This window comes from Wickerhamomyces ciferrii, contig 00086 (genome assembly GCF_000313485.1).
Source record: "Wickerhamomyces ciferrii WGS project CAIF00000000 data, strain NRRL Y-1031 F-60-10, contig 00086, whole genome shotgun sequence".
NCBI classification, from domain to species: Eukaryota; Fungi; Ascomycota; class Saccharomycetes; order Phaffomycetales; family Wickerhamomycetaceae; genus Hansenula; species Hansenula ciferrii.
This window is the reverse complement of record NW_011887654.1, coordinates 16588-44186: the sequence shown is the minus strand read 5'-3', so window position 1 is coordinate 44186 and position 27599 is coordinate 16588. Positions and strand designations below refer to the sequence as shown.

The window sequence follows — 27599 nt, the reverse complement described above, 5'->3', positions numbered from 1 at the left end:
GATCATGATCAAACTTTGAATTTTAGCTTGATTTTATAACAACGAGTACGTACTTCGGGAGTATAGTTTATCATTCATATATACAATTATCTCAATAATATATTAATTAACATTTTATAATAAATTTCAATATAACATTTTGAACAATTACATCATCGTTTGGCCACGATAACCTGTTAGGGAACACATCAAAAAGTATAACATAGAGGCAACTTCAGAAATTTTGAGTTAAAATCGCACATGTGGTCTAACGGTTATGATTCATGTTTCCCATACTTGAGAACCCGGTTCGACTCCGGGCATGCGCACACAACCCCATTTAACCCCAGAAAATTTTTTTTAGAGCTTCAAGTTCCAACACTTATTTTTTAATAACTTACCGACCTATTGTCAATTAACAGTTCTTTGTAGTTTGTCTTCTACATGATACATGTACTTCATAAAAAAATTTGGGATCGAATTAATCATGACTTTCCATGAAAACCAAAATTTTGTTGCATGGGACATGGGTAACTATTTATTGGAAGCTCTAAATATTTATAAAAAGACTATAAAACCTATTGTGGAAATCCAATAACCTTTTTTGGTCTATATGGCTCTTCCAAATATTTGGTCTCTTCTTCAGAGAGTTTAAAGATTGAAGCTTCAACTGCCTCTTCAACCCTTTCAATACTGTTTAAACCAACAATCGGATTAGCACCTTTGCTTAAAACCCAAGCAGTTGATACAACAGCTAATGAAACATTATGTTTTTTAGCAATTTCTTCAACTCTATTGATGATTTCTTTATCTTCATCTGTTAGTGTGTCTAGTCCTAAATTTTTGAATTGAGGATCAGATTTATGTCTATCTGAGGTTTCACTAAACGGTCTAGTTAACACACCTCTAGCATTTGGAGACCATGGAATGATACCAACACCTTGTTTCTTAGCAAATGGGATAGTTTCCCTTTCTTCTTCACGGTATAACAAATTATAATAATCTTGAACCACGATAAATTTATGCCATCCATTCTTGATGGCTGTAAATTGAAGCTCAGCAAACTCAGTAGCTCTCATTGAGGAAGCACCAATATATCTGGTCAAACCTGAATCAACAACATCATTTAAAGCTTTTACAATTTCTTCAGGTTCTGTTTCTTTATCTAATCTATGGATTTGTAAAACGTCAATATAAGTACCCAATCTTTTAACAGAGTTTTCAGCACCATCGATAACATGCTTTCTTGATAAACCTTTGGAATTAATCAAGTCAACATCTTTAACATTTGGACCACGAGTACCATGTTTTAAATCCAAATCTTCATCAACAGGACCAAAAACTTTAGTCAAGATAACAACTTTATCTCTTTTGATGTTGTATTTCTTTAGAAATTTACCCAAGATAATTTCTGAATATCCATTACTGTAGACATCAGCAGTATCATAAGTTCTCAATCCTAAGTCATAAGCTCTTTTCAAAATAGCAAAGATTTTTTCTTCATCATCTTCAACCCAATCAGCCCATTTCTTTGAACCATAAGACATGAAACCAATAATGATCTTGGAGATCTTTAAACCTGATTTACCTAATCTGGTCCATTCAATAATCTTTTCTTCACTCATTTTTCTTTATGTTAGTATAATTATTTGATAAGTTAATTTTAAAAGGTGTTAAAATTGACATAACTCACTCCTTTTATACACGAGTTGAAAGTTGAAACTTGAGGATCAAATCTTTTTCGGAATTAGTGGCTTGTATATGAATCCACAATAACGTTCGAAAATGGTTATCTTAACGACAAATTCTGATCTTCCTAACTCCTTGCTTCATGATCCAGCATAATACCTACTTTATTAAATCTTAAAGCCTCCGATCTTATAGTTGAAATGAAATAATTTTCTTAGGACTGAAGGTTCATTTAATTAAACTTTCAGAACAGTTCAAGTTATATAGTACTATGGGAACGGAGTTCCGATTTTGCATTTAACAGAGCCAATTGAGTATTGAAAAGTCAATATACTGGATAATTTTTATAATATACTCGATCATGAAGAAACAATTGGTTTTAATCATCATTTCATCCCTCGATTCCCGGACAAGAAATGGGGTCTTAGATCAAAGCTCGAAGCCACACTTTTATGGCATCTATTATAGCTTTATAACATTACCTTATTAATGGTAATCCTTTAGCGGGTTTCTACTATAATAACATAATGATCGAAGCTTCATAATAAACATAAAGTTATAGAACTTGCGATTATTGAAGAAATTCTAAAGATATTAAGGTATTAGATCACCTTAAAGATCAGATTAACAAGCTTTCGAAATATCTTACTTAAATTTAGTTATACAAGTTTAATTATGAGTGGCCTAGCACCCTTTTTGGTTGATATGGCTCTTCTAAATATTTGGTTTCCTCTTCTGTCAATTTAAACTTTGTAGCAGCAACAGCTTCTTCAACTCTATCTTCACTATTTAAACCAATGATAGGGGAGGCACCTTTACTAATCACCCAAGCATTAGAGACAATTGCCATTGAAACACCCCTTTTCTTTGATATCTCTTCAACTCTATTAACAATTTCCTTATCTGTTTCTGATAAATTGTTTAAACCTAAAGAAACAAACGTTGGATCTGATTTGATTCTATCAGTGGTCTTTGCAATGGGTCTTGTTAGTATACCTCTAGCATTTGGTGACCATGGAACTAAACCAACACCACTTTTGTTACAGTATGGGATCATTTCCCTTTCCTCTTCACGATATAGTAAATTGTAGTAATTTTGCATGGAGATAAATTTATGCCATCCATGGTTTTCAGCAATATGTTGAAGCTCAACAAAGTCCGTTGCTCTCATAGATGAAGCACCAATATAACGTGTGTACCCCTTCTCCACTATAGTGTTCAAAGATCTCATAATTTCTTCACCTGTAGTTTCTGGATCCAATCTATGAATTTGTAAAACATCAATGTAAGTACCTAACCTTTTTACACAACCTTCAACACCATCAATAATATGCTTTCTTGATAAGCCTCTGGAATTCACAAGATCAATTGAATTAACATGAGGACCAAGACCTGTATGTCTCAAGTCTAAATCTTCATCAATTGGGAAGAAAACTTTATTAAGGATAACAACCTTATCTCTTTTGATATCATATTTTTTCAAAAATTTACCCAAAATGATTTCTGAAACACCATTACTATAGAAGTCAGCAGTATCATAAGTTCTAATACCCATATCATAAGCCTTTTTCAAAATCCTGAATATCTTTTCTTCATCGTCTTCAACCCATTCTGCCCAATCTTTTGAACCGTAAGACATAAATCCAATGATGACTTTAGATATTTTCAAACCCGATTTACCCAATCTATTCCACTCAATTATATTTTCACTACTCATTTTTGATGATTCTTCTGCTATTCTCTAATATTGAACTGGTGCCAAATGTTCAAAAACACTAAATTGAAGTAATTGAATAACAAAAAGATCAATTAAGATAAATGATGATTCACTGATAATAATTCTGCGAGATCTGGCGGCGAAACTGGTAAGGGGCACAAAACAAAAGAAACGTGAAAATCAAGAAGATTTCAAAACTCAAGAAGAAGCGGTTTTAGCTCAGTCGGGAGAGCGTTAGACTGAAGATCTAAAGGTCCTGTGTTCAATCCACAGAAATCGCAATCTTTATTTTTTTGCTTCTTTTCGAATTTTGATACTATTAAAGTGTTAAATGAAGCTTAATCTTTTTTTTTATTGATCCTGAATATGCCCAGCAGCTGTGATTTAAGATAGAGGGAGGAAGTTTTCAAAAATTGATGTATTTTTTGTTCAATTTTGCAATAAAATTCAATTATATGGTCTCAAATAATTTAAAAGCCGGCCGATGGTAATACTTGAACGTCGATAATATTGTTTTATATATACGAATATCTAACAGACGTAGGTAAATACGTGCAGTACTATATATTTAAAATTTTACATTATTATGTATATTCTTTTCTATAAGAGGCTTTTTTTATAATACATTTATAAACGACAAACATTCAAGTTGAACCATTTGGTTCTTTATTATCTTCTTTATTTTCTTCTTTAACTTCTGATTCTTTAGCTTCAGAATTTTCAGTGGCATGATTTTCATCTTTTACTTCATCTTTAATTTCATTAGTACCATCTTGAGCATCTTGTTCTTGACCTTCTTGTGATTCTTGTTCATCATTTTTCTCTGTAAAATCCCAACGTTCATTTGGTTGAATTTCAATATTAAACCAATTTTGAACTAAACTTTCAATTCTATTTCTGAAATTTTTAATTTCTTTACCAAATTCATTTAAATCTGGTCTTTTCAAAATATCAATAAGAACTTTATGTAAATTATAATGTTTTATAAGTGAAGTTTGAACATTTGTTATTTTTTCTAAAGATTCTAAAATTGATGAAATTTGTTTTAAATTTTTGGAATCTTTTGATAATTCTTTCTCCTCCAAGAAATAATCTTGTAATGTTATTCTCGCTTTTTTAATCAATGGTGTTTTCTTTTTCAATTCATCTCCTAAAACTTTAGCAGACGGTATTTCTATAGCAACTGGTGGTTCGGTTTCATCAATGACATCCCAATCTTCATCACCTGAAGTTTCAGGTTCAGGTTCCGGTTCCGGTGAGGCTTCTACTATTTTCTTCTTTCTTCCTGGTTTTTTTTTCTCTTTAACAGGTTCAGATTTTTTTGGTGTTGATCCTTTTGTAGTTTTAGATTTTTTAGCTGGTGGACGACCCCTTCTAGCTTTTGTAGTTTTAGTTCTTTTTTTACTTTCTTTTAATTCTTCTAAATCTTCATCTTCCACTTCATCTTCATCATCACCATCATCTTCTTGATCTTCATCTTGAACATCATCTTCACCTTCTTCAAAATCAGCATCATTAGCTTCATTATCTATTTCAATTGGTTTACCATTACTACCCCAAATTATGAATTCTTCTAAATCAGGAGGATTCAATGCCATTTCATAAGCACTTTTAATCAATTTTTTACCCTTTTTATCATTTAAAAATTTTTCAATTTGATCTTTTGATAATATTGAAATATCTTTTACACCACCCCACATAAATGTATCATCTTTTAAAAATCTAACACACCAAAGTCTTGAATCAAAAGGTTCATTTTTATCAACTTTAGCTAAAGATCTTCTCTTATTTTTGGCATGATGAACAACAGGAGGTTTTGGTTTTGGTTTAACTTTTTGAATACTTTCTGGAATTAATTCAAATGGAACAACAATACCAGGCCATGGAGGGAAACTTTTCAATTTACCCAAGACAATTGTACCAGGTGGAAGATCACCATAATCATTATTTGCTTGGTTATCAACTATTTTAGGTTCATCTTTTTGATCATTAGATTGGTTTCCATCTTTTGGGTCTTGATCAACTTGATTTTGATTTTCTTGATCTTTTTCATGTTCATTTTGATCTATTATTGATTCACCTTCAACTTTATCAGGTTGCTCAGCATCAACCACTGGTACATCAACGTTTTCCTTGTCCGACATTTGGTACTTTTGTGTCTTCTAAATCACCGTTAGACGTTTAATTTCAATGAATATAAAATATAACTTAAGGAATTGATTATTATGTCACTCTTTCACGTATCTGGTTTTAGTATTTGTTAAGTATTCAAAATCAATTTTGAGCGCGTCAAACAAAAAATCAAAAATATATTCGCGGAATATTTCAATATTACCTTACAAAATTATTCAAATTCATAAACAAAAGTATATTCATATTAAAAGTTTGTGATTCATATCTTATAAATCAATATGTTTATATATATATTGTACAAATGGAATTCCCTTAAATAATATGTAAAAAATCAAATCACCTCAATGAAAGAAAAAATATAGAAAAGTAATTTCAATATATAATGGTAAAAAAAATAGAGAAGATTAGTGAAAAAGAGAAATAAGAAAAAGATTAGAACAAAAAATTGACCCCCAAAAACATTACATTTTTTTTTTTAATTTAATTTAATTTTATCAATTAGTATTGACCTTGTTGATTGTTGATGTTACCGAAATAAGTATGATAAACAGCAGCTTGTTCAGGGTTCAAATAACCTGAATTTGGTGGTAAGTTTTGTAATCCAGGTTGTTGAGGATATCCACCAGGACCTGCTGGAGGTTGATTTGGGTTTGCTTGATTTGGATTTTGAGCTTGTTGTGGAGGAGCTTGTTGTTGAGGAGGAGCTTGTTGTTGTTGAGCTTGTTGTTGAGGAGGAGCTTGTTGTTGTTGAGCTTGTTGATTTGAAGAGTTTGTTGGAGTTGAAGCTTCTTCATCTTCACCTGATTCTTCTGGAGCATTTAAACAAGCTTGAATTAAATTTTTACCTTCTGGTTTTGTAACTAAAGGTTGTAATTTTGGAGTAGTGAATGTATAAACTAAACCAGTTTCAGAAACAACTAATAATAAAACTTGAGTACCAGTTAAAACAGATAATTCATAAGCTTTCTTCATGATACCAGCTTTTCTTTTAGAGAAAGTAATATGACGTCTTGATTTATCTTGAATAAATCTAATTTCAATTTTTCTTCTTTCTCTTGAAGATGAAGGTTTTTCATCATCATCTTCTAAATCTTCATTTTGATTGGCATTGTTTTGTAAGCCTTGGTTGTTATCAACCAAATCATCTTGATTATCATCAATTTTTGGATCAGTAATTTCAGACATCTGGGGAAATAAAGTTAGTAAATTGAACAATGAAAATTCAAAAACAACAGTGGTAAAGTTGGGATCAACAAATTGAAGCTATAGTATTAACACCAATGAATATACTGCCAATGCATATAACTAAAACAATGGGTTTAAATCAATCTTCTCAATATTTGTTTTGGAATAAATTTGGATTGTTACCATGGAAACCCGAATTAAAAATTCACCAATAATTTAACAAGGAAGAAACAAAAAAATTTAAGGGGTTTGCAAAATCCAAACGATGGCAAAAAAAAAACTGAGAACATAATTGAATTGAATTGAATAGTTTTTGATAAACACATATTTCCACAATGATTGTTTAGTTCATGTTGTTGAAATCCATCTTGTTATCAATCCTAAATGGGTAATTTTCATCTTTGAGCATCCCAAAGGGGTAGTTGACCTAATTTGTACTCGAGAACCCAATAAAACTAATCAATTGTAATTGAATTTCAATACTTTCAAAAGACCAAGTCTATCTTATTATAATCCCATTGTTGTCTCTCTGTAAAAGCACTGTTTAATTGTTCCCATTATCACCACTGTATTATCCGAAGTTACTCACTGTTTATGTTTTGTTATTCCTGGATATGTGCTTTTGTTATCAAGTTGATGAAAAGGGAAAAAAGCATCAAAATTGTTCAATTGGGAAAAAGTCTTGAAAAAGTTTGAAAAAAAGTGGGTCGAAAAGGGTAACTCTCGGTCACGTGATCATACCCATACAAAATATAATAAACTAATATTTTCGGTTAATTTGGATAGATAAGTGAATTATGGATTGATTGAAGTAGAATAGGGTTTATAGTTTACATCTAATGTAGCCACATACGGCTTTACTTCTACAATCTTGAAATTCTAACAGATAATTAAACATTAAAAAGAGTATCCTTAAACAAAGACTAAGGAAAATAAAATAACCAATATCAAGCATCTAGCAAATAATGTATTGTTTCATCTCCTATAGCATCAAAATTCATCCATCAATGGAAAACTCTATATCATTTTGTATTTTATTGATGTTTTATTTATGAGTAGTTTGAATAGTAGTAATAGTACCTGGTGGAAAAAATTGAAAATCTCTGCAAAAATACAAAACAAAAAATTATAACAACCATTTGTGAATAAAAAAAAAGTAATAAACCGTGGTATGAATGAAAAATTATAAAAGATATAGAAAAAATAGAATTAATTTAATTAAAAAATAAGATTAAACCATGCAACATTTTTTTTTTTAATGATTAAAAGAAATTCCTTCAGTATATAAATCTAAATTTGATTGGAATTCTTTATAAACAAGTAAAGTTTAAACTTAGAATTGTTGTAAAGCAGATCTTCTCTTTTTGATGGTGTTCATGATGACAACGGCACCAACAGCAATAGCTATAAGAAAAATTGTTAGTTCTTGTCCACATGGGTCTTTTTATTCAAGGATTTTTATCCTTTTAATATGATTAATACTCACCGATTAAACCAACTAAAACGAAAACTAAGATAACACCGGCTGGAAGCATTTTTAATTAATTATTCTAATACAATTGTTAGTTATCAATTCACTTTTAATAGTAATTCATAGGTTCACATACAATTTATAACTTTGTTATTAACTTTATTATAAACAAAATTCAAAGAAAAGAAGAGAAGGAAAGAATTTAAAACTTATTTCAATGTTTTTCATAATTCAACGAAAACAAAAAAACTTGACGAATTGTCGATTTTTTGCGAATTAATTTACGCAAAGAAACAACCATAATTGCCTATTTAAGTAATTCCGAAATGCGTTTATTACGTATCCACCGAAAAACGAATTAATTAAATTTTCTCAAAAGAGCGTAGGATCAACCGATAGGGAGACTCAAACGGTGGGAGCTTGGAAGCTGGGAAGGCTCTCTGGCAGCTGGCTGGCAACAGAAGCTGAAAGAGGAACACTCTACGAATCTTTCCCAACTACCAGCTTAGGTCTTAGGTCTTAAAGGAGATTAAAATTCCCTGCCGATAGCCGATACATATTAACGACACTTTTACAAAGATATCAAGTTGCATTGAAATATTACTACACTACAATTGAGCCTAAAACATATCTACTTCACTCTTCTCATGTTTCATGGAACTTTTAAACTACCCACTTGATATATCCCAATCTTGTTTTCGTTTCTTTATTTTTGCCAGCCTTTTAAAATACTCTACAACCTTTAACTGACCAATTGTTTCTCAAACTTTAGGTTTTTGCAAAACTCCTAAAATAGCTAAAAGGACTCAATCGGGTAAATGCACTACCGCTTTCGGTATTTTAAAGAACCTTTTTTAAAAACAAACGTTCGCATTTAAAAATCATAATTTCGCAAAAATTGCGGAAAATTAATATAGATAAACTTTCAAGTTCTCGAGAGGAAAGGATAGGCTCTATCGATTGTCCAATTGGAGGAACATTTAACATCTAAATTGAGATTTGCAATTACAGGTACCCACCAAAAAGAACTTTAATGAACAAAGGTGAGAGGTTTGAACTTTGAACTGAGTCGCATTGGAGGCTATTGGCTGGTAAGTGCGATATTCGACAACGTAGTAAGATCACACAATACTGAAGAAGTGTGAATCATTTGAACCTGGAAGTATAGATATATACCAAAGAGTTTAATATATTGGTACCTTTTTAAAAGTTTAGATCCTCGGGTAAAGTAAACCCAGAGTAGTATCTCTATTTTCTATTTCTATATAAGTACGGCCGTTTTTTTTTGAACAACTTTCATTCGATAATCAAATTTTACATACATGAATTTCTGGGGTTTTGGCCAAACCTATAATTTGTACATGAACTTGCGACTCTTTAAGAGTCTTTATAGGCTATTTTTGTGGGTTAAAAAAACGGCTTCATTAAATTGTTGTAAATTATTTAGACAGTACTATACACAAAAATTGTTCAAAGTTATATAATAGAACTTTTTCATACTGTTGATTCAACAGTAAATGTCCAGGTACCAGATTTAACATCATATGAAACAAATTTAGTATGTGGGATGTTATGTAGTTTTTGTATATGTCTTTTAACTAATTCATGTGATGCATCTTTAACTGGTTTTCTTGTATCTTTAGCAATTGGATAACAATTTTCTAATGTGATTTTAGCTGGTACATTGAATCCTTCACCTTTAGCAGGTTTTGAAGAACTTTCTCCATCTTCATTTTCTGAATCATCAATATGATCTGGATAAACAATACATGATTGTCTTTGGAAAATGATAATTTCACCAGGAATCTTGGCTAATGAACTTTCATTTGTTAAATCAATTGGTTTTAAAAATTCAATCTTACCAAATCCTTTTCTACCAACTGTAAAATCTTTAACTTTACGTAATTCTAATAACGATAAGTTTTCTAATTCTTCAATTGATGGTGTCATCCAATAGCCTTCTTCATCAATATATGTACTATCTTCATCTCTTGTTATTGGTTTTGTACTTAAACTAATATTTGATCCACTGAAAACATTACCATTAGATGATTCTTTATTTTCAACTTGTGAATTACCACCAAATAGAATTTTTTTACTGCTTGTATCTTTTTCATCAGTTTTTGGTGTACCATTACTTTGAAATGTTAAAACTTTTTGTGGTGTTATTTCACCATTATCTTGTGAATCACCATATTGAATTGATTCTGGTTCTTTGGATCTAGATCTTGATCTATCTATAACCAAGTTTTTATAATTCTTTCTTGGAGTAAAAATTTCACTTGCCAATATAGCATCATCAGTACTTGAATTGAAGAAATGGGTTTTAGTATTGTCACCACCACCAATCAGTTGTAATGTTGTGGAATTTAATGATGGTCCTTGATGAGTTGTAGCTTTATTTAAATCCTTTTTAGCAACAAACAATGGTTTTGGTGCTAATCTATAAATATTTGTAATCTTTGGTTTTTTTGGTTCCAAAGATGTAACTGGTTTAGCAATAGGACCAGTAGATTGTGGTGCACTGACAACATTATTTTGTGCACCTTGGTTAAATAATGGATTACTACCATATGGATTTTGATCAATTGTAGCAACCAATTGGTAAGGTTGTTGTAAATTTTGTTGATTTTGATTATTATTTTGTAAAGAATTTTGTTGTTGTGATTGTTGACCAAATAATGATGATCCGCCTGTGTTATTATTACCACCGAATAATGATGATCCTTGTTGTTGTGTTTGGTTTGATGAACCAAATCCACCACTACCACCAAACAGACCACCTCCTGTTGCAGGTTGAGCAGGTTTTGCACCACCGAATAAGCCACCTCCAGTAGCAGGTTGTGCTGTAGATGAAGCACCACCAAATAATGATGGTTTTGGTGCAGTTGAAGCACCTCCACCAAATAATCCACCTTGTTGTTGAGTTTGGTTATTGTTATTATTTCCAAATAACCCACCTCCAGTGTTTGATGAACCAAAAGTAGAGCCTGTAGTACCAGCGCTATTATTATTACCAAATAATCCACCACCTGAAGTATTACCAGATCCAAATGTTGAACCTGTGTTTGCGTTTTGATTATTGCCAAATAAACCACCACCACTAGTATTGTTATTTGAGCCAAAAGTTGAACCTGTGTTGTTATTATTACCAAACAATCCACCAGAAGCTGGTTGAGCTGGTTTAGCACCAAATAAACCACCACCAGTAGCACCTGTGTTTGGAGAGCTACCAAATCCACCAGTTGCAGGTTTAGCACCAAATAGACCACCACCAGTGGATGCAGTATTTGTATTATTATTTGATCCAAACAGACCACCACCAGTGTTTGTATTGTTATTTGAACCAAATAAGCCACCACCAGCTGGGGCTGCTGGCTTAGCACCAAATAAACCACCAGATGCAGGTGCAGGTGTTGGTGTAGATGGTTTAGCACCAAATAATCCACCACTGGTATTTGTATTATTGTTTTGACCGAACAGACCACCACCAGTATTGTTATTTGCTGCACCAAATCCACCAGTAGTTCCACTGCCGAAACCACCAGTTGTAGCTGTATTATTTGATGATCCAAATCCACCAAAAGCTGGTTTGGATTGATTATTACCAAATGGACTTGATGAGGCTGCAGTACCACCAAAGCCTGTATTTGTATTTGTGTTGTTATTGTTATTACCAAATAAACCACCTCCAGTATTTGAAGAACCAAATGCACTAGTAGTATTGTTGTTATTTGAACCAAACAGACCACCTCCTGTAGTATTATTGGAAGCACCAAATGGAGAACCACCTGTGTTGGTATTTGATGAGCCAAACAGACCACCACCAGTTGAACCAGTATTTGAAGCACCAAAAGCTGATGGTTTAGCACCAAATCCAGAACCAAATCCACCGGTTGAATTGTTATTTGCTGTTGATCCAAAAGCACCACCTGTGTTGGTATTTGATGATCCAAATAAACCACCTCCACTTGTATTGTTATTTGATCCAAAGGCACCTCCACTTGAACCAAAAGCTGAACCGGTATTATTATTTGCAGTAGAACCAAATAAACCACCTCCAGTAGCGTTATTATTCGAACCAAAACCACCAGTTGAAGATCCAAAAGCTGTACCAGTATTGGAAGCTCCGAATGGAGAAGAAGCAGCAGCACCAAATCCACCTGTTTCACCTGGTTGTTGGTTTCCATATCTTCTATTTTGTTCATAATCTTGTAATCTTAATTCATCTGGTGAATAATTTCTATATTCTGGCATTGCTGAGATATTTTCATAGATACTTGTACCTGATGTAGGATCTTTTTCAGAAAAAGCTTCATATGGTTTAATTGAGGTACCTTGGTTTGAAGTAGCAGCACCACCTAAACCACCAAATCCAGTTGATGAAGCACCAAATGGTGAACTTGCTTGATTTGTAGCACCGAACCCACCAGTTGTTGAACCACCAAAGGCAGAACCGGTATTGTTTGATCCAAAAAGACCACCACCAGTGCTGGTACCAGTGTTTGTATTAGCACCAAATCCAGTTGAACCAGATCCAAAAGCACCACCAGTATTTGTATTTGAAGCACCAAATGGTGAAGAACCTGTAGTTGAAGCACCGAAAAGACCACCTCCAGTAGCTGGTTTACTACCAAAAGCACCACCAGTTGTGTTATTATTGGCACCAAAGCCACCACCAAATGAAGATGTATTGTTATTAGCAGTAGATCCAAATAGACCACCACCAGTGTTTGAAGGTGATGAAGTACCTCCGAAAGCTGATCCAGTGTTACCAGAGCCGAAAGTTGAGCCCGTATTGGAGCCAAAGCCCCCAAAGCCACTACCTGTGTTAGATCTGCCAAACATTTTGTGATCCTGAAGTCAATTGATCAGATTGCAATGGAAGCCTGAAGATTTGTTAAAGTTGTTGATGTTTTGATCTTTTGACGATGTTTACTTTGAGTATAAACAGCTTTTTTTTTTACAAATTCATGAAAATTAAGCGCGGATTATGTCAGGGATGAAGTAAGCAGGAGATCTGGAGGGTAAATTTGGGGGTTATTTAGGTTTATTTGAGGGAAATGCGTACCCAAGAGGACATTTTGAGGGTAAATTCAGTTGAAAATGACTATATTTACTACAGAAATGTTCATTATTAATGAAATTGACCCAATTTGGTGGATGTTTCTATCATTTTACACTGATTTTTTTTATTTTTGGTGTCATAAAAAATCTCATCGCGGTTTGAAAAATTATATTAGAAACGCGTCTTTTGAAGAAGTAATCATTTGTTTCATATCAAGTGGAATCAAGTGGAATCAAGTGAAAAGTACTGTTAAAATGGGTATTAAAGGTAAGTTACATTTAAACTTTGATAATAGAGAACTCAAATACTAATATGACACAGGTTTGAACAAATTGATTGGTGAACAAGCTCCGTTTGCATCAAAATCAAGTGATATTAAAACTTTCTTTGGTAGAAAAGTTGCAATTGTAAGTAATTTGTCAACAAAACCCAAAATATCAAATATCTAACATTCATAGGATGCTTCTATGTCTTTATATCAATTCTTGATTGCCGTTAGACAACAAGATGGTCAACAATTAACAAATGATAATGGTGAAACCACATCACATTTAATGGGTATGTTTTATAGAACATTACGTATGATTGATCATTCAATCAAACCTGTTTATGTCTTTGATGGTAAACCTCCTGTTTTGAAAGGTAGTGAATTGGCCAAACGTCTTGAACGTAGAGATGAAGCTACCAAAAGTGCTGATGCTATTAGAGAAACTGGTACTGCTGAAGAAATTGCAAGATTTGAAAGAAGAACTGTTAAAGTTACAAAAGAACAAAATGAAGAAGCTAAAAAACTTTTGGGATTAATGGGTATACCATATGTTAATGCCCCATGTGAAGCTGAAGCTCAATGTGCCATCTTAGCTAAAGCTGGTAAAGTTTATGCTGCTGCTTCAGAAGATATGGATACTTTATGTTATAAAACTCCATACTTGTTACGTCATTTAACTTTCTCAGAACAACGTAAAGAGCCAATTCAAGAACTTGATATTGAAAAAGTCTTACAAGGTTTAGAAATGGATCAAAAACAATTTGTTGATTTATGTATTTTATTAGGTTGTGATTATTGTGATTCCATTAAAGGTGTTGGTCCAGTCACTGCTTTCAAATTGATTAAAGAACATGGTACAATTGAAGGTGTTATCAAATTTATAGAGGAAAATCCAGATTCCAAATATAAAGTGCCCGAAGAATGGCCATATGAAGGTGCAAGAGAATTATTTTTGAATCCTGATGTTTTAGATCCAAAGGATATTGAATTGAAATGGAAAGAACCAGATGTAGAAGGTCTTGTGAAGTACATGGTTGTGGAAAAAGGATTCTCTGAAGAACGTATCAGAAGTGGTATCAAAAGATTACAAAAAGGTTTGAAAACTGGTACTCAAGGTAGATTAGATGGGTTCTTCAAAGTTGCACCAAAAACTCCAGAACAAGTGGCTGCTGCTAAAAAGAAGAGAGCTGCAGAAGAAGCTGCAAAGAAGAAAAACAAGAAATCAAAGAAGAAATAGTGTATATAATATGAATGAAGAGTAGTTTTTACTTATTATTCCTGGATTTTTCAATTAATGTAAATTTTCAACTCCGAGCACCGACGCGTTAAAGAAAAAACCGTTTTGTTAATTATTAATCCTCGAAAAATCTGAAAGCTGGAAGCAAACTGAACTGAATCGAAGAAGCATTCGAACCACAAACTATATTTATTGACTATATTCATCATCTAAAGATGCCACCGTGAGTTTAGAGTTACAATTCATTATAGACTCAACTGTTCCACTAACAAGCTTGTAAAAGAAAAAAAGATTTAAAGAAAACTTTCAACTATGTTAAAACCGCTGGACTTAAATATAAATTTGGTGCTCATGTTGGAGCTTCTGGAGGTGTTTCAAACTCTGTTATAAATGCAAGAAATATTGGTGCAAATAGTTTTGCATTGTTTTTGAAAAGTCCAAGAAAATGGGATTCTCCTCAAATAACTGCAAAAGAAGAAGCTGAATTTAAAAGATTATGTGAAGAACATGGTTATGATCCAAAAACTGATATTTTACCGCATGGTTCATATTTCATCAATTTAGCTAATCCAGATAAGGAAAAAGAGGAAAAAGCTTACGGTGGGTTCTTAGACGATTTGAAAAGATGTGAACAATTAGGAATTGGTTTATATAATTTCCATCCAGGTTCAAGTCTTGATGGTGATCACGCAGAAGCAATCAGAAAATTAGCTAAAAATATCAATAAAGCTATAGAAGAAACATCAACTGTGAAGATTGTTGTTGAAAATATGGCAGGTCATGGGAATTTAATAGGGTCTAACTTACAAGATTTGAAAGATGTATTAGATCTTATAGAAAATAAGGAAAGAATTGGATTTTGTCTTGATACATGTCATACATTCGCTGCAGGTTATGATATTCGTACAGAGGAGCTACTGAATAAATTTTTGGATGAATTTGATGAATTAATTGGTCCACAATACTTATCAGCCATTCATTTGAATGATTCAAAAGCACCATTAGGAGCAAATAGAGATTTACATCAAAAATTAGGTTATGGATTTTTAGGATTAGAAGTTTTTAGAGCAATTTCAAACTCAACTCGTCTTGAAGGTATACCAATTGTTCTTGAAACTCCAATGGAGAAAGATGATTCAGTCTGGGCAGAAGAAATAAAGTAAGTTTTGTGTTCATTATAATTCTACTATTGATAAATACTAACGTTTTCTTCCTTCCATTAGGTTGTTAGAATGGCTAACAGGTAAAGCTGCAGATGATCAAGAAGTTTTGGCAAAGGCTGAGGAACTTGATAAGAAAGGTGCTAAAGAAAGAAAAGAGCAATTAGATAAATTTGACAAGAAACAAGCCACTAAGAAGAGAAAAGAAGCAAAAACTGAATCTAATGGATCCATCGACCAATTATTAAAGAAACAGAAAAAGTCTAAATAGTTTCAAGACTTTAATATGACCAACAATTTATGATAGATACAAATTCATAGATGTTATAAACTACAGTTGTTTTAACATACTTCAATTGAAATCCATATAACACAAACGTAGATTTCTATCAAACAAAATTGTTAAGCGTCATGTAATCCACAGAATCATCATCCTCTTGCTGTAAATGTTCCATGTCTTCACCTGGAGCTTGATCTAATTCAGTATGCTCGGGATCCATGTCAGTAGATTGTTTTTTCTCTTCAGTGGAAGGTCTAGATCTTGATCTTGGGAACACTTGGTCATCAGTATCGGATGCTCTTGACTTGAAACCTGCCTCAAAAAAGAACAACGTGAGTCTATCGACGCCATTTGAAATATCATACAATTCACAATTAAGCTTATATGAACATCCACCGACTTCACCATTATTAAGGTTGAATGAGCCATCTGTTCCGTCTTCAACTTCTTCTAAAATGATCATCAAAAAAAGCCAGGTATCTGATACTAAAGCATAATGACACCCAAATTCAAGTGCACGGGAAACTGCTTGATATAATATATATTGAATAGGTGCTTTTCTCTTTTGATCCAATTTGCAACTTTTATACTCACCAATAAGTTTGGCCAAAGTAGTAGGGTCACAAAGAAAAACTGGCATAATAACTTTGTCTATCTTCTTATTATTGAAACTATCACCAGAAATATCATGTGAGTTTTCAGCCAAGACAGTCTCACCAACTATTGAAGAGCATTTAACTTTATACTCCAATGCTTTTGAAAAAACTAATGGGTTTACGGGGGTTTCAACATCACCTTCTTCGTTAATATTGACAAGTACCACTCGCTTCAGTGAACCACCTGTGAGCAGCACAAACTTGGAAATTGGATGTAAAAAATAGTTTGAAAACCATAATTTCTCACTATTACCGTGGTGACATTTGTTGAAACCTTTTGTCGATAATATGTCTTGGGTCTCCATTAACATTTTCTTCATAAACAAGCCTTGAGGAAAATCAGACAGAAAATTATAGAAATAATAGGCAAGCAATGACTTAGGATCTGAAACATATCCAAAAGGACCAAATATATCCAGGGAAAGACCGTTCATGAATATTGGTGAGTCAGAATGGCTGAACCCATTGGTTGTCTTCACAGTTTTAAGGTCATTATCTATAAAAGTTGAAGTAAATGTTTTTGAACGTTCATAAATTGGCATTAATATAAGATCCAAAATATGCAAAGCATGAAATGCTGAAAATTGAAACATAAAGCAGATAAATTGCTCTATTTCAATGTATTCTTGTCCAAGATTTTTTATAATAGTGGGGATCATCTTGACCAGAATTGTAGTAGCAGCATCATAAAAAACTCGTGGATTCTTTGGAAAAAGATATTCTTTTTTAATTGGGATGTCAAATCTTGTTAAAAATAAAATATTCTTTCCTACTTCAAACTTTTCATCAGTTCTTTTCATTTTATTCAATTTTAGTTCTTGAAATTGTGCATCAAATCCCTCATATGACCTTCTATAAATTTCAATGAACTTCTCACGACTACTTGATTTGCATAAATCTTTGAAAACCTTGATTCTTTTAATAGTTTTAACAAGATCATCACAATTGATAGATAAACTTTCATCAGCATTGTATGATATTGATCCCAAAGTTGCATTTGGTAGTGGCATGGTGGAACGTTAAAAGAAGCAAAAAAAAAAGTATATTATATGTAGCAAAATAATAGACGAGCGATATGATCAGCAAAGAGACCTGAAATTCAGATTAGTATATGATGACTAGAAGTTAGCTTGATACTTGAAAAACTAATTTATTTTGCAGTATCAAGATCACAATAAAATATCTTCAATTTTAATTACCCATTCACAAAAGCCCGTTTTTGTGGCAGTATAATTAATTATTTATAGACAGCTGCTAATATTTGAAAAATGGTTCATTCAAAAATGTAATATAATGCTCACAAAACCATTACTGTGGCAATCAAATTAAAGGAAAAACAAATACTCACTGAAATTAATATTGATGGTTAGCCATTTATCTAGAAAGTAAACCAGAAACAAGCAGTGCGACCAAGCAGAATCTACTCCAATGATTCAATACTAAATTATACTACAACACAGTAAACCATGTATCACATATTTCATCAATTAACTTGAAAGCCCGAAACTCTTATAGGTACTGCCATGGTATTGCGAAATGCACTCCTGATGAATTTTGCAGGCTTGGAGAAGATTCAGTAGTTGATCTCTCTTCACCATCAACAATGGAACCATCTTCACTAGCATTTGAAATTTCATCACCAGACTTATTGTCCTTCGATGATGGATCTTCTTCAAAGACTGAGCTTTCACCGGATTGCCCTTTTTGAATTCCAGTATCAATTTTGTTGTTTGTATGAAGCTCTCTCCCAACCCCGGTCTTTGTAATATAGGCAAAAGTAGCATTTATAATGAATGAGCTTAGACTATGAAGACTAACACTAGAATCACAATATTCACAATCAAGTTTCATGAAAACTGGAGGATCTTGTTCAAGTTGTTTAATTTCAAATGATCCTTCAGTACCTCTTTCAACCTCTTTCATATAAATCATTAAGAAATTGTTATAATCTGTTATTAAAGCATAACGTGATTTACTGACATATAAAAGACAAACAGCTTCACATATAAGATTTTGTATAGGACTTTTGCGTCTTTGAGATTTATCTTTGCAATTTCCAAACGCATTAATATGTTCTCTTAGAGTACCCGGTTCACAAATCCAGACTGGCATGATTACCACAAAGGATGACTTAACTAGTTGACCAATTAAGAGTAGTTCAGATGGATCACAACGCATCACCGTATTGGGAACTCCTGTAGTTTTTGAAATTGCTAATATTTGATCCTTTATTAACACATCTTTCTGCATCATATCTAGATTATTAACTCCAAAATGGATCTTTAACAATCTCAAAATCGGTGTCAAAAACTCTTCTCTAATCAAGCGTGACACAGTCAGCATATTAATGGTTTTGGTACAGCGTGACTTTAACTTCAAGATGTTTTTGGGTCCAGCTAAAGTTTCCATAGGCACAAAAGGTAGCGAGGAATATAACATTTGAGCATGTATAATTTTGGATGTTGATCCATTGGAAATATTTTTGAATGCAGCATGCATATAAAATGGTTTATCCTTATCTTTGAATGGGTCATTTACAATTGTTCTCCCTGTTGGATAATAACCAATAGCTTTATAAGAAAATGGTTTTGATATTTCTGGTGCAAGTTCAGATAAACGGGCCCTGGATAAGCAATAATATAATGAAAGTTGAAACATGGAGAGAATGAAGACTTTCATCTGTTTAGATACTTTGCAATCACGAATAATCATCTGTAATAGTTGAAAAATTTCATCAGCATCTCTGTAAAATTGAACTGGATTCATTGATTTAAAATATGATGGTTTGACTGGAATGGCAAAATTTGTCATGTATAACAACCCAATTTCCCTATCAAACTCATGTATAGTTTGATTTTGGTGATTTGCATTAAGCTCAAGTTCTCTCAATTGAGTAGTGAATTTTGAAAGAGTGGCTTTATATTCATTGAAAAATGGACCCTCATCATTTGTTTTCTGTAATAATAATCTTAGCTCTATAACCTTAACTATGGATTTTTCTAAAATAGAACTATAATGTTCATTGGGTTGTGGGAAACTCATAAGTGATTATGTGGAATAAATGATGATTTAAAAAAAAAAAATTCACAATAGTAGTAATAGTAGAGCAAATTGATAAGTTAGCAAGTATAAGCGTTTCAAGAACACAAAAGATTTGGAAGTGTATGTTATAGAAGACCTTAAGTGATCTGATTGACATTCAATTTTGAAGTATGATTCAAACTTTGAAGTTGTAAAATTGTCTGAACAGACTGTGCTTTTGTGGCATATTCACAAAATCCCCCTTTGACACAAATAACCAACATGAAGAGGTCAATCTGAACGGAATAGACTCAATAACAGAAATTTAACCAGAAAATCATCTCAATTGTAGCGTTGCAAGTTGATACCTATCGTACCATTCCTTAATCTTCAACATATTGGCCACCTGTAGGAACCCTGGAACTCTCACCAGTCACTATTAAGACATAAAACACACAACACGTTTTAATCCAAATGAGCGGGTATGAGTACCATCCTATTTACCACAAGATAAGCAGCCATGATACAAATTTAACCAAATAATCAAAAAGTTGTGAAAGAGTTGTTTTGTTGTTGATTTCATTGTTTATACAAGTTTTTATAACCGCCAACTTTTTTTAATTATAGTGCAATTTAGCGACACTTTAAAAAATGACATGAATATTTTAATTTTAGCATATGGAAGTGATCAAAATTAGCGGAAAAAGAGAGAATTTGGGAACTTTTTAAACTTATTTGTGATGAATCCATGTAAAAAAGATACTAGAGTGTTTAAAGTCCTGTTTACTCCCAAATATCTAATTCAGAAGGTTGATTTCCACGGTACTCCAGATTTTGACCTATAACCTAATTAAAAAAACAATCCGGGTTTAAAATAAAAACAATTGTAGGGAGACATAATTTATATATTGAACTTCTCATGCAGTCGGACGTTATTGGAATACTAGTTAAACAGAATTCATCGCAGATTGAAACAAAAACATGGTTAGACTAAGAAGTTCACAAGGTAATACTGTGGAAGTCACGGTGAGTTTTCAGGGTTAAAACCCCCATTAGAAAGTACAATGTTCATCATTTATGGGTCGGGGTCTTTCTATGATGAGTAGGACATTTACTAACTACAATTTAAAAGTATACACCAAATCAAATACTTTTAGGAAACTTTTTCACATTTGATGAAGAAACAAGAGTGTTTTTCGATCCAAAAATCAATAGAATCATATCGTTAGAAAATGTTCAACAATTACGAGAAAATTTAAATTCATCAAAAGATGTAAATTTGAAACAAGTTTTGGATTCATTAGACCACTGTTTAAGAAAAGTTGAAACTTCAAGTCGTTATCATGATTTCAAAGATCCAATAAAGAATATTGTTATCCTAGATAGACCAATTGATAACATAAATCCATTGAAAACTCCTATATATGTATGCCAACTTTGTTTAGGATATGGTGGGTTTGTTAAAGATATTGATCATTTTAGATTCTGTCCTAAATTACATACAAAAGCCCAAAAGAAAAATTTCAAATTAAATGATCAATTATTTAAAGAATATCTTGGGTATGGGTTTGATGGTTCATTAAACGAAACAAGAAAATTCTTAATTAGTCGCAGATGGAAAGATTCAACTGATGAACCAGAACCTGATTTCATTGATTCTCAATTAAAATGGCAATCAAAAAATATAGTTGTTATATCAAATGTTATAAAATGTAACAATTCAAATAATCTCATTACAAATATTTCAGGATCAAGAATATTGAATCCATTCACCGAGGAAATTGAAATGTATTTAATTGAAAAAAAGACACCAAACTTTGATACAATTTTATATATCTTAAATCAATGGGATATATGGAACAAGAAACCAAATTATTATAAAAGGTTAGACTCTGATTCGAATATTAAATTTATTGATCAAAATTTCTCAAATGCAATACCAAGAAAATTATCAATTTATGTATGTCAATCTTGTAAAGAGTTTGCTACAAGAAGTTATACTGATCGAATGATTCATCATATAGGGACTTGTTCAAATAATGTTACTGAGAGTGCAATAAATGTTTATTCAGAGTATTATGAATTAGATACATTAGATCAAGAGGGGAAAAATCCAAGATGTCATTTCTTGATCAATAAGAACACTTTCAGTAAAGTGTTAAAATTAGAAGATTTCATCTTGAACAAGTTTGATGGTAATAAGGAAGAAAGTGTGGAGGTTTTCAGTAGTAACTATGGTGCAACTGAAAAGGCTGATGATGTTACAAAAGAAGAAGAACTAAACCAGGTGAAAGAACGTCTTAATCAATTTAACCAGAATAGAACACTGACAGATGAGGTCCCAGTGGAAACAACAACTAGACCTTCATTTAATCCAATCTCACAAGATCAAATTGATCCAACAAATCATGCACTTCTAGATGAAATTGATGATGGTGAATTGGCAGATATTGAAACTCCAGCAAATGAGGAAGAGGAAGAGGAATCTGAGAAAAAATCAGAAATACCAGAAGACCCCAAAACAAATAATGATTTTGAGTTTGAATATGGAAAAGAAGATGAATATAATACTATTTATCAAGATGGAAACAACAACACAATAAAGAAGGAAGAAACGCATACGAATGATCAAACTCTTAATCGAAAAGAATCAAGTATTAAACTGATAAGAGTTGAAAGTGATGGTGAACTCTCTTATCCAAGTTCTGAAATAGAAGAAATTGATTCTATTACATTTTCTCAGTTACGATCACCTATTAAAAATTTGAAAAAATTTAATTTAAATTCTACACCTCCAAGTTCTAAAGATTCTAAAATTGAGAACTTACCAAGATTATCATCATCATCAAGTATTGAATTATTACATATATCACCAAAAGGCTCCAAAAGTGAAAACTTTTTTGAAAAAACAAGTGACTTTGACCCTGGCTTGACATCACCTTTAGCAAAAGGAACTGATATTGATGTGTCTGATAAAGATGTTAATGAAGTTAATAAACATGATAATGTTCCAGCTTTAAAATTAGAACAAGATGATGAGCATGTTGATAGTGATGAGATAACAAGAGATTATGAAAAATATGTACTTGGTAAAGGTGATGATGATGCAGAAGAAGATAAATTAGAAAATAAATCAGATCATGCTAATAAGGAAGATACTCAATCTAAATTCACATTATTTGTTGATGAAGAGAGTAGTTCAGATGAAGATTTTTTCACACCAAAGAATGATCCATATGAAAAAGAATATCCAGAAAGTAATGATCCAATAATATCTTCACAAAATTTACAAAGTTCACCACCAATATCACCAATAAAATTTAAAAATAAATTAGATATTGATTCAACACCAAGAGTTTTACCACGGATAATTCCAACATCACAAAATTTTGATGGTAGTCCTACAAAGAAACAAAAAGTACAAACTACAAATCAATCAAATGGGGATACAATCAAATTACCTTTCTTTAAATTGATTCCAACACAGAATAGAGTCATGAGTGATGAGGAGTTTAGTGACTAGAACTCACCTGTATTTATAATTTCAATGAATGTGACGGTTTTTTATGATGCTAAACATTCGATTGTAAAGCTATTCCACTTAATTACACCTTATTTTCATAATATATTATGTACATGTTTATTCAAAAGCTTACTTATACCATCTATTTTTGTTCTGGTAAATCTAAACCAACTCTATTGGCAGTTTTTCTAACTTTATCTTCTTGAGTCATAGTTAAACCTGGATTATATCTTTCAATTAATTCTTGATAAGTTCTTTGATATGATAAGAAATTAGCAATATCTTGAATATGTTTAATGTTTTTATCAGTTTCTGAAAGTTTCAATTTTTCAATTAATAATGGATCCACTGATACCACTGGATCTTCAGTATCTTTATTGGCTTGTTTGATATCATTATTTATTTGAATTAATTTATCAGCATCTTTTGATTTGATTGCATTTAATCTTTGATAATTTAACAATGCTAAAGTCTTTTTAAGAGATTGGGCATTTTGCTTTTTAACAGCTTGTTTAGTGTTTATGAGCAGTTGGTTGTGTAAGTTCTTGTAAGCAGTAGAAGCGGCAGTCATGGTGAATAATCTGGTGAATGAAGTAATGAAGATGTTGTACTTTCTATAGACCCAAACATCATAAATCTGATCAAATTCAACAGGTATAAAACAAATATATCATAAAATTCGCGAAGATCAAATTTCCGCGAATGAATCTGCCATTTTTCTCGCGTGTCATTAGGATTTTAATAATTTTATAATTTCGGTTCCGATGTTTCTATTTTGGTGAAAATCTCGAGAAACAGAGATTTGATTTAATTTAATACTTGAATTCAAAAGTTCTTTCTTTACACCTTTATATTATTGTACACAACCCCCATCCCATCATATACACAATGCTCAGATCAGGACTTATTCAATCAAGAAGATCATTCGCTACTGCGGTCCAAGACTCCCTCTTACCAAAGAAATACGGTGGTCGTTACACTGTTACCTTAATCCCAGGTGATGGTATTGGTAAAGAAATTACTGATTCTGTTAAACAAATCTTTGCTAAAGAAAGATTACCAATTGACTGGGAAGAAATCAATGTTACCGGTAAAGAAGGTTCAAAAGAAGGTGTTAGAGAAGCTGTTGAATCTTTGAAAAGAAACAAAGTTGGTTTAAAAGGTATCTGGAAAACTGATGCTACTCAATCAGGTCACGGTTCTCTTAATGTCGCTTTCAGAAAAGAATTAGATATCTATGCTTCATTAACTTTAATTAAAAACATCCCAGGTGTTAAAACAAGATTAGATGGTATTGATTTAGTCTTAATTAGAGAAAACACTGAAGGTGAATATTCTGGTTTAGAACATGAATCAGTTCCAGGTGTTGTTGAATCATTAAAAATTATAACACAATTCAAATCTGAAAGAATTGCTAAATTCGCTTTTGATTTTGCTAAAAAAAACAACAGATCAGAAGTTACTGCTGTTCATAAAGCTAACATTATGAAATTAGCTGATGGTTTATTTAGATCAACTGTTAAAACCATTGGTGCTGAACAATATCCAGAAATAAATGTTAAAGATATCATTGTTGATAACGCTTCTATGCAAGCTGTTTCAAACCCACAACAATTTGATGTTTTAGTCACTCCAAACTTATACGGTGCTATTCTTTCAAACATTGGTACTGCTTTAGTTGGTGGTCCAGGTTTAGTTCCAGGTGCTAACTATGGTAGAGAATTTGCTGTTTTCGAACCAGGTTCAAGACACGTTGGTTTAGATATCCAAGGTAAAGGTGTTGCTAACCCAACTGCTATGATTTTATCTTCAGCTTTATTATTAAGACATTTAGGTTTAGATGAAAGTGCTGATAAAATCTCAAAAGCTGTTTACAAAGTTATCCAAGAAGGTAAAACCACTACTCAAGATATTGGTGGTAAAGCTTCAACTCAAGAATTCACACAAGCTATCATTGATGAATTAGCCGCATCAGCATAAGTAATTGAAATGAAAAAAAACAAAAAACTTTTAAATTATATTCCTTAAATTTATATCCACATATTTAATCTTACAATAAACAGTATTTGATATACACTTTGAAAAAACAAAACGAAAGATGCATGTATTTAACTATTTAATCTTCATCATCACTATCAACTTTCTTCTTTTTGATTTGTTTTTTGAATTTTTCAAAAACATAAATTCTAGCTTTTCTTTCATTTGCAACTTTAGTAGTTTGCTGTTCACTATTTGTTCTTTTATGTTCATAACCTTTAAATAAATCCCATCTAAAAGCACCAGATCTTTCAACTTTTAAACCTAATGTCTTGGATAATGATTTAATATTCCATGAATCATATGGTTCTCCTTCAAATACTGATAAAACAATTTTTGGTTCTTTATCTTGAGATTCTGTACTTAAAACATTCATTTCAGAAAGATTACTTTTTCTTTGTTTTGGTGTACCCCATCCTAACATTTTGAAAACTTCAACACAAGATTTAAAATATCCTAATACTAATAATTGATGATCTCTAATATTTCTATCTTGATCTTTCATACCACGACCAGTATGTGGGAAATTGAAAACAATAAAATCTAATTTGGGGAAACTATTAATGTGTTTTTTCAATTTCAAAGATCGTACTAAGTCAGTACCATCAATTTTATAATGAATAACAACACCTTTTTCTTTTAAATATTCATTGTTTTTTGGGAAAGTATGTGGATATTTTAATGCTAATTCATTGGCAGAATTATCAAAACTTGTAATGATTAATTTAGAAGGTTGAAGATATTCTTGTTGTAAACAACTAGCAGCAAATGAAAAATCACCTTCACCAACTAACATAACTGTATCTTCTGGACCAAATGGGATAAATGCTTGATTTAATTGTTCTGGTTGTTCATGTTTTGGTTTAGGTTGTAATTTTTTTTGTTGTTGAGGCTTTGGAGTTACAGGTTTTTGTACCCTGTTAACTGCTTCTTTAAACATTGCAGCTTTAATATGTTTTTGACTTGCCTTACTTGGCTTTCCTTTAAGTTTTCTAGCCATTTTTGTGTCTTTTTTCCACCTTGGTCTCTCAAAACATGGTGTAAGTGAAGCTCATCAGTATAATTTAATTTTTTCTTATACTATAGATTATGTAATTCAATACTCGAAGGTGACATAATCAATTTCGGATATAGTCGGATATTTTATATAATTAAAGATCTAATATTCAAAGTCATCTACAATTTTGTTTTAAAAGATCAAAGTTATTTATTTATAACAATTATAATTGTTTAATTTATTTTCAGTAGAAATCAATCTATTGGGTGAAAGTTGTGTAGTTGATATCAGTTTCTTTAGTGTATTCATCAGTTAAAGTAGTTGAACATCTTGAAGTACCAGTTGGTTCAGTTGAAACTGATGGGAAGTCTTTATGACATTCTTCTAAAGCTGGTTGTAAGTAGACACTATAGTATTTCCATAAAGTCCAACCACAATCCATACAAGCATCATAGTAGCTTTGGAATTTGGTGGAACCTTCAGCATTACATAAACAACCTGAAGTATATGGACCTGAGTAATTATCTTCAGAGTTTTCAGAACAATCTTGACCAGCAACAATCATTAAACCACAGTTCATGTGACATTGAACATCAGCACAGTCATCGGCAGAAGCAGCTAAAGCGTAAGCTTTTGGATCTGGGTGAGCAATGGCAACAGCTTCAGCATAAGCATCAGCGTAAGCTTGAGCAGCAGCAGCAGCTTGTGGGTTAGCTTTAGCCCATGGTAAAGCTTCAGCAATTGGAGAAGCAGCAGATAATAAAGCTAATGAAGCAGTGAGTAAAACTTTTGAAAATTGCATCTTGATAAACTTTTGATAAGTAATTGATTGATGATAGCTAAAACCAACATCACATATAAAACCTTTGAAAACGATGAGACTTTTACCTGTTTATATACTTTTTAAATGGGTGCATCTGGAATCTGGTCCAGGTGATTTGAGGTTCTTTATCACAAAAGATCTATAGAGGTACATTAAACATTGGAGCCAATCACCCGATGAAGTAGGTTAAATCAAACAGTTTTGGGTAATCTGCGTATATGCACGATGTATAATACAATTATCAATTTCTCAAGTTCACCACTTTTAAAAAGCTGTTAAGAGATCTTGTGAACAAGGCTAATCAACTGAAGATCCAAGTATTACTGGATGTATAGCAGAGGTAGAATACTGTAAT

The 27599-nt window shown here is 32.1% G+C and overlaps 12 protein-coding genes across 12 annotated transcripts; 2 read left to right on the top strand and 10 right to left on the bottom strand.

The window, feature by feature from the left end:
- Window positions 1–557: 557 nt before the first annotated feature.
- On the bottom strand, window positions 558–1604 carry BN7_3215 (aldo/keto reductase; the record flags this gene model as incomplete). Its single annotated transcript, XM_011276197.1, has 1 exon — window positions 558–1604. One exon carries the CDS (start codon window positions 1602–1604, stop codon window positions 558–560), a length of 1047 nt encoding a protein of 348 aa, XP_011274499.1.
- A 737-nt stretch (window positions 1605–2341) lies between these two features.
- BN7_3214 (aldo/keto reductase) lies at window positions 2342–3385 on the bottom strand (the record flags this gene model as incomplete). The annotated part of the gene is made up of 1 exon (XM_011276196.1): window positions 2342–3385. One exon carries the CDS (start codon window positions 3383–3385, stop codon window positions 2342–2344), a length of 1044 nt encoding a protein of 347 aa, XP_011274498.1.
- A 644-nt stretch (window positions 3386–4029) lies between these two features.
- IOC4 (Ioc4p) lies at window positions 4030–5529 on the bottom strand (the record flags this gene model as incomplete). Its single annotated transcript, XM_011276195.1, has 1 exon — window positions 4030–5529. The coding sequence occupies one exon, from the start codon at window positions 5527–5529 to the stop codon at window positions 4030–4032; it is 1500 nt and encodes a 499-aa protein (XP_011274497.1).
- A 487-nt stretch (window positions 5530–6016) lies between these two features.
- Window positions 6017–6703, bottom strand: BN7_3212 (MADS-box domain-containing protein; the record flags this gene model as incomplete). The annotated part of the gene is made up of 1 exon (XM_011276194.1): window positions 6017–6703. The coding sequence occupies one exon, from the start codon at window positions 6701–6703 to the stop codon at window positions 6017–6019; it is 687 nt and encodes a 228-aa protein (XP_011274496.1).
- Window positions 6704–9668: 2965 nt separating this feature from the next.
- On the bottom strand, window positions 9669–13022 carry NUP116 (FG-nucleoporin NUP116; the record flags this gene model as incomplete). The annotated part of the gene is made up of 1 exon (XM_011276193.1): window positions 9669–13022. One exon carries the CDS (start codon window positions 13020–13022, stop codon window positions 9669–9671), a length of 3354 nt encoding a protein of 1117 aa, XP_011274495.1.
- Window positions 13023–16296: 3274 nt separating this feature from the next.
- BN7_3210 (uncharacterized protein) lies at window positions 16297–17853 on the bottom strand (the record flags this gene model as incomplete). The annotated part of the gene is made up of 1 exon (XM_011276192.1): window positions 16297–17853. The coding sequence occupies one exon, from the start codon at window positions 17851–17853 to the stop codon at window positions 16297–16299; it is 1557 nt and encodes a 518-aa protein (XP_011274494.1).
- Window positions 17854–18352: 499 nt separating this feature from the next.
- On the bottom strand, window positions 18353–19885 carry BN7_3209 (Pheromone M-factor receptor; the record flags this gene model as incomplete). Its single annotated transcript, XM_011276191.1, has 1 exon — window positions 18353–19885. One exon carries the CDS (start codon window positions 19883–19885, stop codon window positions 18353–18355), a length of 1533 nt encoding a protein of 510 aa, XP_011274493.1.
- A 960-nt stretch (window positions 19886–20845) lies between these two features.
- Window positions 20846–23387, top strand: BN7_3208 (uncharacterized protein; the record flags this gene model as incomplete). The annotated part of the gene is made up of 2 exons (XM_011276190.1): window positions 20846–20870; window positions 21022–23387. 2 exons carry the CDS (start codon window positions 20846–20848, stop codon window positions 23385–23387), a joined length of 2391 nt encoding a protein of 796 aa, XP_011274492.1.
- A 142-nt stretch (window positions 23388–23529) lies between these two features.
- FMC1 (Fmc1p) lies at window positions 23530–23958 on the bottom strand (the record flags this gene model as incomplete). The annotated part of the gene is made up of 1 exon (XM_011276189.1): window positions 23530–23958. One exon carries the CDS (start codon window positions 23956–23958, stop codon window positions 23530–23532), a length of 429 nt encoding a protein of 142 aa, XP_011274491.1.
- A 317-nt stretch (window positions 23959–24275) lies between these two features.
- IDH1 (isocitrate dehydrogenase (NAD(+)) IDH1) lies at window positions 24276–25367 on the top strand (the record flags this gene model as incomplete). Its single annotated transcript, XM_011276188.1, has 1 exon — window positions 24276–25367. One exon carries the CDS (start codon window positions 24276–24278, stop codon window positions 25365–25367), a length of 1092 nt encoding a protein of 363 aa, XP_011274490.1.
- Window positions 25368–25503: 136 nt separating this feature from the next.
- Window positions 25504–26424, bottom strand: BMT5 (25S rRNA (uracil2634-N3)-methyltransferase; the record flags this gene model as incomplete). The annotated part of the gene is made up of 1 exon (XM_011276187.1): window positions 25504–26424. One exon carries the CDS (start codon window positions 26422–26424, stop codon window positions 25504–25506), a length of 921 nt encoding a protein of 306 aa, XP_011274489.1.
- Window positions 26425–26680: 256 nt separating this feature from the next.
- BN7_3204 (uncharacterized protein) lies at window positions 26681–27223 on the bottom strand (the record flags this gene model as incomplete). Its single annotated transcript, XM_011276186.1, has 1 exon — window positions 26681–27223. One exon carries the CDS (start codon window positions 27221–27223, stop codon window positions 26681–26683), a length of 543 nt encoding a protein of 180 aa, XP_011274488.1.
- Between the last annotated feature and the right edge of the window lie 376 nt (window positions 27224–27599).